This window comes from Cricetulus griseus, chromosome 2 (assembly GCF_003668045.3).
Source record: "Cricetulus griseus strain 17A/GY chromosome 2, alternate assembly CriGri-PICRH-1.0, whole genome shotgun sequence".
Classification (NCBI taxonomy): domain Eukaryota; kingdom Metazoa; phylum Chordata; class Mammalia; order Rodentia; family Cricetidae; genus Cricetulus; species Cricetulus griseus.
The window spans coordinates 30,768,744-30,779,317 of NC_048595.1; the positions used below are offsets into that span (position 1 = coordinate 30,768,744).

Consider the following 10,574-nt stretch of genomic DNA (forward strand, 5'->3'; position numbering starts at 1 on the left):
CAGCAGTCTGTGGTCTTGCACTCACCTTTCATCAAGTCCATCACTTCACTGCCATTAGAGAATGCTTATTTGAGTTTCAGCATCTACTGAAGAGCACCAGACACATACAATCTCCTGGACTGAGTAAGTACTGGATTCTTATACTTTTCCTTCACAGCTGACATTGTGGGATTGACAGGAATGCAACCCTAAGTCATTCTAGTGAATCTCCTTTCTTCACCCAGAGAGGTCCATTCGATACATTCTGTTGCTCTAGAGAACCCTAGCACAACACTTTTGGATACAAGTGTATAAGATGTTCCATATGATTCAACATTTGAGTAAAATTGTCAAAATAGTTATCTGTTGACCTAAGATTCAATCTAGAAAAGAAATCCGAGTGATGTAACTATCCATAGTAGCCTAAACTCTCTTCTCTGAAACAAATTTTTGAAATCTTGATAGAAAGTTTCAGAGAGATATCCAAGTTTCCAGCCCCATAGAAGTGGGAACAGAGGGGAAAACAGAAATAAAAGACTAACCACTATCAGTGGTAGTACAGATATAGCTTACAATTCCTGAAGCCACTGGAGATGAAAATAGGAAAGCACCCATATTCATTACCCAGAGAAGCCACACAGACACCTATCTTCTGAGGACTCAGGAGACAAAGGCAGATGGTTCTCTTTGTACTTTCTCAAGTACACACAGGGCTACAAGAGATTAAACAAAATTAAAGGAGTAACAGAGCTCATGCCCATTATCCCAGCACTAGAGTGTATAAAATTAGGAGTAGGGTCTTCAGTAGTCAGTCCTATGGTTATCTCCAGTTAAGCTGAGGAGAGGCAGCAGTGTGATGTTTATTGAGAGCTCATGCAACCTGATGAGGAGGCAAGAGCTAGTGGCTTGGCTGCTTTGCCTCGCTGATCTTCAGCTTGAAGCTTGAACCCCAATATGAGTCTCTGAGTATTTGTTTTCCTTTTACAGATCTCTGCAATTGTGACACCAGGTTGAAGAAGAAAACGTCCTATTTCTTCATTTTGGATCCAGGTTAACTTTCAAACTACCTCAGTAGATATGACAGAAGATGCTACAGCCGAAAGATGGTGCTACCCAGAGATCAGTGTCCAGAAATTTTCTTACAGTTGGACCATAAGCAACTTCAGATTCCTGCTTCAGGAAATTGAGGAAGCCATTAAAAGTCCAACCTTCTCATCTGGATCCAGTGTCAATGACAAATGGAGTTTGAAAGTACAGACTAACGGGATCGACGAAGACAGCAAAGATTACTTGTCAATTCACCTAACATTGCTCAGCTGCCCAGGAGCCCAGTGTGGGCAAGGGTCCAGTTTTCGATGGTAAGTGTGGAGGGAGAGAAAACCAATGGTATGATAAGCCCAAGATTCTTCAAGTTCACGCCAAATCAACACTGGGGATTCACAAAGTTCATCCATCGAGATCTGCTCTTGAGTCTGGAGTCTTGGCTTCTCCCACACAATGAACTCACTGTCTTATGCGATGTGGACCTGGCAGTCCAAGACTCCTTCATCAACTGCGAGGACAGCACGGTGCCAGGTATCCAGATTCCAAGGTGCACGATGGCAGATGAGCTAGGACAGCTGTGGGAGAATTCCCTCTTCACAGACTGCAGCCTAGTGGTAGCTGGCCAGGAATTCCGAGCTCACAAGGCCATCTTAGCAGCTCGCTCTCCAGTTTTCAGAGCTATGTTTGAACATGACATGGAGGAGAGCAGAACAAACCGCGTTGAGATCCTTGATCTGGAGCCGCAAGTTTTCAAGGCAATGATGGAATTCATTTACACCGGGAAGGCACCAGACCTCCACAGCATGGCAGATGCTGTTCTGGCAGCTGCTGACAAGTATGGCCTGGAGCGTTTGAAGGTCATGTGTGAAGATGTCCTCCGCATGGATCTCTCTGTGGAGAATGCTGCCCACACTCTCTTCCTAGCTGACCTCCACAGTGCAGGACAGCTGAAAACCAAGGCACTGGATTTCATTACAGCTCATGCTTCTGAGGTTTCTGAGACCTCAAGCTGGAAGAAAATGGTGGGCTCCCATCCCCACTTGTTGGCTGAAGCATTCAGCTCCTTGGCATCTGCTCATAGCTCTTTACTGGAGCCCGCTCCCAAACGCTTCAAGAAATCATAGGATCATCTCAGCTGTGACCTACAGGTGTATTCCAGAAGCAGCAGCCAGCCTCGTTCCCAGGCCACCTGTGTAGACTACAGTACATCATTAGTGTATACGGAGTACCTGGGGAAAGACAGCATGGGGGCTCAGCCTTTTAATGCCCCTCTAAATGAGTTGAATGGGGATCAGTGGATTCCCAGATACTATCCCCAGTTACTGGACTGGTTTGCTTATTATCCAATGAGTTGGATACTGGGTTTCCATTCAGTTGCTTGCCACAAGCACTTCCCTGCAGGGTTTCTTTGGAGGAACCTGTCTGGACAAGACTGAGCAGATTATATGATGAAGGATTGAGAGCCAAGGATGAAACAGACATGCATGTTTGCTTACAAGAGACAGAGAAGATGAAGGAGACAGTTTTTCCCTGCAAACTCAGTGTGTGGGGACTGGAGGGTTGACTCAGTTGGCCAAAGGAATTGTTGCTCCTGCAGAAGAACAGTTCTTGAGTTCAGCTCTCTGCATCCATGGGTGAATTCTCAAACATCTGTCATTGGAGATACGGTGGGTGAAGTCCTCCTCTTGTGTCTATGGGTGTATCAATCTCTGTTAACCAAAAGCAATATAAAGTGAATAAAAATTTTACCATCAGTTTGTGGATTCCATGGTTTTCTGTTTGCAGTACCCAATTTAGTCCATTGAGCTCTGCTTGGTTGTGGAAGTTTAGACAGAATTCTCAAAGCCACTCTATTCTCAAGAGCTTTTCTGTTAGTCTGTGCTTTGTAAAGGTGAATAAATACCATTAATATTGAGTGATATTAATGAACATTGATTGTTCATTCTATTTTGCTTTGGATTTGTTGTTGGTTTGGAATTTTGTGTGGATTTCTACCCCATTTATATTTTGGCTGTTGGTAAGCTGGGATTATCTCTTGCCTATGTTTTTCTGGTTGTAGTTAACTTCCTTGCGTTGGAGTTTTCCTTCCAAAACATTGTTTATGACTATATTAGTGGGTATGTATTGTTTAAATCTGTTTATATCGCGGAATATCTTGTTTTCTGCATCTGCATTGACTGAAAATTCTGCTGGGTACATTTATCTGTGTTGGCATCCGGGGTCTCTTAATGTTGGTAGAGTATCTATCCAGGGCCTACTGGCTTTCAGTGTTTCCATGGAAAAGTCAAGTATAATTCTAATAGGTTTGCCTTTATATGTTACTTGATCTTTTTTCTTATTTGCTATTCATATTTTTCTATGTTCTGTGGGTTTTGAGTTTTAATTATTATGTGGCAATGGAACTTTTGTTTTCACTGTTTTTGGTGTGCTGTAGAGTTCTTGTACTTTCATTGGCATGTCTTTCTTTAGGTTGGGAAAGTTTTCTTCTATGTTATTGGTGAATCTGTTTCTGCAATTTGAATTGGGTCTTTTCTCTTTCTTCTACACCTATTATTTTTAGGCTTGGCCTTTTCGCAGTGTTCCATATTTCATGAATATTTTCTGTTAGTGATTTTTGCCTAAACATTTTCTTTGATCCATGAGTCTATTTCTCTTAGTGTATCTTCAATGCCTGAGATACTCTCTTCCATGTGTTTTATTCTGTGGTTATACTTGCATCTATAGTTCCTGATCATATGCAAAGCTTTTCTATTTTACCTTAGCCTTTGTTTTGCTTATTGTCTGCATTTATTTTTTCATGTTTGAACTGTTTCCTTCATATGTTTGATTATTTTTCTTGGCTTTCTTTAAGAGAATTCTTGGTTTCTTGTATTTTTGGTTTGTTTTTTCTTCAATTTCATTAAGGAATTTTCCCATATTTTCTATGAGGGCTTCTATCATTTTCATTAAGTGGTTTTTACGGCCATTCTCTTCTGCTTCATCTGTGTTTGGATATTCAGGTCTTGTTAATGTGGAGTCCCTAGACTCTGGTGCTGTCATATTGCTTTTTCTGTTGTTGAATGTGTTTTTATGTTGTCTTCTTCCCATCCCTTCTTCTATGGGGATAGAATGTGTCTAAGTCTCTCCTTGTGGATAAGGGACCAAGGTTTCCTTCCAGTGGGTGCTACCATGTCCAATACTCTGATGTTTTATGAGCAAATTGGGAGCACCAGAGCAAAGAGGAGGGATCTCTGAGAAAGAGACGGGGAGAAGAGGTGGGTTGAGTAGGACATGAGGGAGCAGAAAGTTGAGTTGGGGGAAGAATAGAAGAAAACAACGGAGATACTATAATAGAGGGAGACATTTTAGGGTTACAGAGAAATCAGGCACTAGCGAAACTTTGGGAGATCTACAAAGATGGTTCTGGTTTTAGATGTTGGGAAAAAGATTTGGGATTATATTGGTTTGCTTTTCTTTCTTCCCCTCTCTATTGAGAATTCAGTCCTTTGTGCAAACAGGCTAATGGGTAGGTATCTGCTCCTCACTTGTCTCCCTTTTACTCAATCCCTTTACTCTCTTTTCCCCACTCCAACTTTCCAAATTAGTCTACAAGTGTGGAGTTTGGGGTTGAACCTCAGAAAATAAGGAACAGCCAAGCTCCCCATTGTGTTAAGGACAAAGACCTGACACTGTTTGCTTGGTAGCTGGCTTTCTGTCATGTCACATGCAGTTTAAAGAAAGAAATAGACCTTCCTGGCTACTTTTCCTTTGTTTGTATATTATTTTGGGAAACACTGAAATTTGTTTGTGACAGTTAACTAACATGAATGAACCAATAGAAACAGAAAAAAAAGAAGAGGAAGTGTTATTATTATTGCTATTTGATGTAGCCCTTGAATGAGACTTAGACTCTCTAGTCATTTTGTTGTTTCTTCTGTAAAATTAATTTTTATTTAAATTAAAAAATCTTATTTAACATATAAATCCCAGTTCTCTCTCTCTGCCATCCTCCACCCCCCATCCTTCCCAACTATACATCATCTACTCCTCATGGAGGTTGAATACTCCCATATGGGACCATCAATATCTGTTACATCTTTAGGGGCAGGACTTAGGCCATTCCATTGTATCTAGGCTTCGAGAGTATTCCTTCATAGGTTATGGGCTCCCAAAGTCCATCTGTATACTATGGGAAAATACTGGTTCCACTGCCAGATACCCCATAGACTTCTAGCCTCCTGTCCCACAACTACATTCATGGGGCCAAAAGAATCGCTACTCTTGGTCAGCTCCTCTTCCTGCAGGAAGGAAGTTCTAAATGTTAATTTTCCATTTTAATTTAACGTTTTACTATTTTCTTTTCATACACACACACACACACACACACACACACACACACACACTCACACACACACACACAAGTTCTATGTGCTCAGATGTCAGTTAGACATGCAGATGTGGGGCTATGTAGGACTAAGATGACCTGGGATTCTCTGGAACTAGACTTACAGATGGTTGTGAGCCCACATGTGGGTGCTAGGGTTTGGACACGGGTCCTCTATAAAAGCAGCCAGTGCTCATAACACAGAGCGATCTTTCCTGCCCTAGCATTAATCTTTCCCTTTGAAGTGGTAAATAAGTACTGTTTTGGGGGAAAAGAGGAAGTGAAAATTAGGTAATTTACTTTAAGTAAACTAATGATATGATAGGCCATGTCCCAATGAGATCTAGTGTCTGGAAATGACCTTACTACTACATGTCTAAGTTGACTATGTTGATGTCCGTTTATCATGATAGTTCTTTTCTCTATATATGTATAATATTTATTCTTTCATTAATTTACTTGTCTGTTTGTTTTTTGAATCTGGTGAATCATATAAGATTCTGAGAATTATATAGAATTGTTCATTTGTCTTGTTTCTTCATTTACATGTGCTTCTAAACCTTTAATCTTCCCATCCTTAGATAGTATCTGAATGGCATGTAAATTACATTCTAAATATGAAAACCCAGACTCTAGCTTTTGGCCTGTGGCAGTACATTCATGAGATATGGAGCAAATTATCTGTGCCATATTGCTAATGTTGTCCTGGTTCTTAGCTCTCTTTCCATTTAAGGCATCAGACATGGAACAAATTTTGGGTTCTGTTTGGCCATGAGTGTGTTCTACCTGTGTCTGTAATGTAGCATGGGCAGACTTAATATCCTCAACTTCCTTACATAAATGTTTCATGTCTTGCATTTCAGACATCATGTTTTCAAGGATGACTTTTTTATCTTGCATCCACCTTTCTAAGCTGCCCATAATTCATACAGGTTATTTTCCTTTTCCCAGTGTCTCAATCCTCTGATTAGAGATATCATATTAGGTATGAAGCTGACTGCTAACATAGTATATAGGTACCTCTTTAAGCAGGATTTCTCCCTACAGGATGCAGTCCTACTAATACCACAATGGCTAGTTGTTAAGGGAAAGTCCAAGAATCCAGTGCTTACTCAATCCAGAAGTTTAGATATGTACCCTGGTCTACAATATGTGCTGGAATTCCAACAAGTATTCTGTAATGCCAGTGAAAGAATGGACTTGTAGCAAGGTGAGTGCAAGCAGGCAGAGTGCATCAGCTTCCTTCCTCCATGTCCTTTATATACTTCCAGCAGAAGTTGTGTCCAAATTTAGGGTGTGTCTCCCGGCCTCATGATCTGGATTAAAGTTGTGTGTCTTTGGGCCTTGAATTCCAGGGTAAATATTTGTGTCTCCCTACCTCCAGATTTTCTGTTTCAAGTGTACCTGCCTTCTTGATCATATGCAAAACATTTCAAAGTGTTGCCCACTCCATTTTAGGATTTTAGTTAATTTGGGATGTGGTCTCTTTGGCAACCAAGAATAACCCTCACAAGTGCAGTTTGTTTACTGGAGTGAATTGTCCATAAATAAAGGAATGGTGTTCTTTCCTACACAGTTGTTACTTGCTCTTTTCATATTGTTATATGAATTCCTCCCAGACTGGTGGTAGTGCCCCAACCTTTTAATCGAATCACTTGGAGGCACAGCCAGGAAGAACTCTGTGAAATCAAGACCACTCATGTCTATAGATGTTGTAGCAGTACATCCAGAGCTGTCACACAGAAAGATCTTGTCTTGAAAAAATTCCTCCTATTAACTTGGATAAGGAAGAGGTGCTTTTTGACCCGAAAGGGTCTCAGTGTTCAAAATATGAAGGTCAGGGTGGAATAATTCTTATACGGTGGCAGGAAGCAGAGCCAGGCTGGCCACTCTTTTAATAGCTACTTTTTTACTGCCTTGTATTCCAGACTCACAGTACCAGGGATGACTCCACCAAATTTCATTGATGGTCTTGCCCCTCCTTCTCAGGTAATCCTTCTTGGAAACACTCTTCCTTACAAGTGTGCGTGGAGAAGATCCTAAATATATCTATGCCATCGTGCTGACTGCCAAATTTAGCTTCTCATTACCTCATAATTTTTAGTCCTTCACTTGTGGGTTCTGTCCTTTAACTTTGAACTTCTAGGCTTGCTGTGCTATGTTTACAAGGGAGACAGTATTCTGGCTTTGAAAGGACACAGAATATAATCAAGAGTTACTGAAGATGGGATTTTGAGATGGTTTCCCTTAGAATGTGATGTGTAATTACTCCCTTCTTCTGTCAACTCTCTCCAGTGCATTGTGTCTGGAGGGACTCACTACGCCTAAAGGCCAGGAAAATAACCACGGTGATTCAATCCACTCAGGAATTCCCAGCCTAGGTCTCCTGAAAATCTGCCCCGAAGCTGCTGCTTCCTCCATAGAGGATAAATCAATCAATTGATTTAGATCCCTGATTTTTTGCTTTTTCACTTTGCAATCTATTATAGTTGGCTATCTAGTAATATGAATGACTCTGCTATATGTGGGTCATGCCTAGAAAAAGTATTTCAGCCCCATCTATGAGAGTGGTTAATAAATATCCTAAATCCTTCTCCTGTCAATCACTTACATTGTGTCTAAGTAGGTCATATGCCCCCTTGTGGAGTGTTACGTTCTATCCTGTTCAACCACAGAACTTCCATGCTTATTCTTCTGGTACCTAAAATGAGAGATTATTCTACTTTCCATGAAATTCAGACTATGTTCAACAGAAACCATGGAGAGAGGGGATTTCTGTAGCGTGTTGATCAAAATTCTCTGTACATGTCATGTCTCTCCAGTTATCTTATCTTGGAGAGTATCTCTAAGCATAGTCTATAAGGAAATAAGTTCATTGATTGAATCAGCACAGCCATTCCCAGTCTGACACTCTGTAAATCTGTCTGCAACACTACTTATCAGTCAGTAGAAGATAATTCAATCAATTGGTTTGATTGTTTATTTTTACTTTTTTTGTTACTTTGGTAGAATTATTGCAGTTGGCCATTTAATAGCATAGGTGATTTTTCGCTAGGTGGATTCAGAGTCAGGGTAGTAGGTACTCCATCTCAGAAAACATTCCTTTGAAGGGATTATATTTGTTAATTTCAAGACCCCATATTTGAAGGAAGATGCACTTCGTAATTGCTGAATATATTCGGAACCCTTTGCAAACCAGAAGGCTTTTAAAATTTTAAGTCTAGCAGAGTAAGCCTGGGAGGTCAAAGATTGAAGAGGACAGACTTACAAGTGAGGGATGAAAATTATGAGGTAATATAAGCTTAGTTCTGGCAACTAGCATTGCAAAATAAGAGGCCTTTAGGGACTTCTGATAGCACACACTTAAGTGGATCAGAATTTGTGTTCAAGGAGGATTAACAAAAGATGAAGGGCAAGACCACCAGTGAAATTTGGTGGAGCCATCCAAAGGAAAGTGAGTTTGGATGAAATGAAATGTAGAAAAGGTGACAGCCATTTTCACAGGATCCTGCTTGACCCTGATGAATGCCCACCATGAATGGATTCTTCCATCCTGAGCTCCGTATTGTGAAAACTGACAGAAATAAAAGTCCTCTTCCTGGATCATGTTCATGGGAAGATAACTTTTTTCAGAAACAGGTATTTCTGTGTAACAGCTCTGGTCACTGTAGAACTATCTCTGTATACCAAGCTTGCCTTGAAATGCCTACCTGTGACTCCTAAGGGCTGGGATTAAAGGTATATGTCACCACAGTGGGGCGGTAGGAAAGTTTAACAACATAAGAAGAGTAAATAACAAATGTGTAGGAAATGAAATCATTTCTTTATTTATAGAAGAATAATTTGGGCAAGCAAAATGCACTTGTGATGGTTATTCTTGCTTCCCAAATAGAACACCCCTGGAATTAACTAAAAAATCCTAAAATGGATGGCACAACAGTGAGGAAAGTTTTGCATGAATTGGAGTAGGAGATCCATTTCAAATACTGAATTTGAAGGTAGAAAACACAAGCATAAGAACAGGAGCACCAGGCCTGAAGACACACACCTTTAATCCAGATCTTAGGCTAGGAGACACACCCTAAATTGGGATACACCTTCTTCTGGAAGCATATAAAAGACATGCAAGAAGGAAGTTGCAGCACTCTGACGGCTTGCACTAACCTTTCAGCAAGTCCATCACTTCACTGCCATTAGAGAATGCTTATTTGAATTTCAGCATATACTGAAGAACACCAGATATATCCTACCTCCTGGACTGAGTAAGTACTGGATTCTTATACTTTTCCTTCATAGCTGACATTGTGGGATTGACAGGAATGCAGCCCTAAGTCATTCTAGTGAATCTCCTTTCTTCACACAAGAGGTCCATTCAATATGTTCTGTTGCTCTAGAGAAGCCTAGTAAAACACTTTTGGGTACAAGTGTATAAAATGTTCCATATGATTCAACATTTGAGTAAAATTGTCAAAATAGTTACCTATTGACCTAAGATTCATTCTAGAAAAGAAATCCGAGTGATGTAACTTTCCATAGTAGCCTATACTCTCTTCTTTGAAACTTTTTGAAATCTTGATAGAAATTTTCAGAGAGATATCCAAGTTTCCAGCCCCATAGAAGTGGGAACAGGGGAAAACAGAAATAAATGACTAAACGCTATCTGTGATAGTACAGATATAGCCTACAATTTCTGAAGCCACTGGAGATCAAAATTAGAAATCGCCCATATTAGTTACCCAGAGAAGCCACACAGACACCTTTCTTCTGAGGACTCAGGAGACAAATGCAGATGGTTCTCTTTGTGGTCAAGTACACCCAGGGCTACATGAGATTAAACCAAATTAAAGGACTAACAGAGCGCATGCCCTTTATCCAGCACTAGATTGTGTAAAATTAGGAGTGTGGTCTTCAGCAGTCAGTCCTATAGTTGTCTCCAGTTAAGCTGAGGAGAAGCAGCAGTGTGATGTTTGTTGAGAGCTCATGGTGCCTGATGAGGAGGCAAGAGCTAGTGGCTTGGCTGCTTTGCCTTGCTGATCTTCAGCTTGAAGTTTGAACCTCCTACTATATGAGTCTCTGAGGATTTGTTTTCCTTGTTACAGATCTCTGCAATTGTGACACCAGGTTGAAGAAGAAAAGTCCTATTTCTTCATTTTGGATCCAGGTTAACTTTCAAACTACCTCAGTAGAT

General features: G+C 40.5%; 1 protein-coding gene across 1 annotated transcript; it reads left to right on the top strand.

The window, feature by feature from the left end:
• Positions 1-1,056: 1,056 nt before the first annotated feature.
• On the top strand, positions 1,057-2,147 carry LOC100751526 (speckle-type POZ protein-like). The gene is given in 2 exon segments (XM_035438658.1): positions 1,057-1,312; positions 1,315-2,147. Coding segments are annotated over 2 exon segments (1,089 nt in total).
• Positions 2,148-10,574: the final 8,427 nt, after the last annotated feature.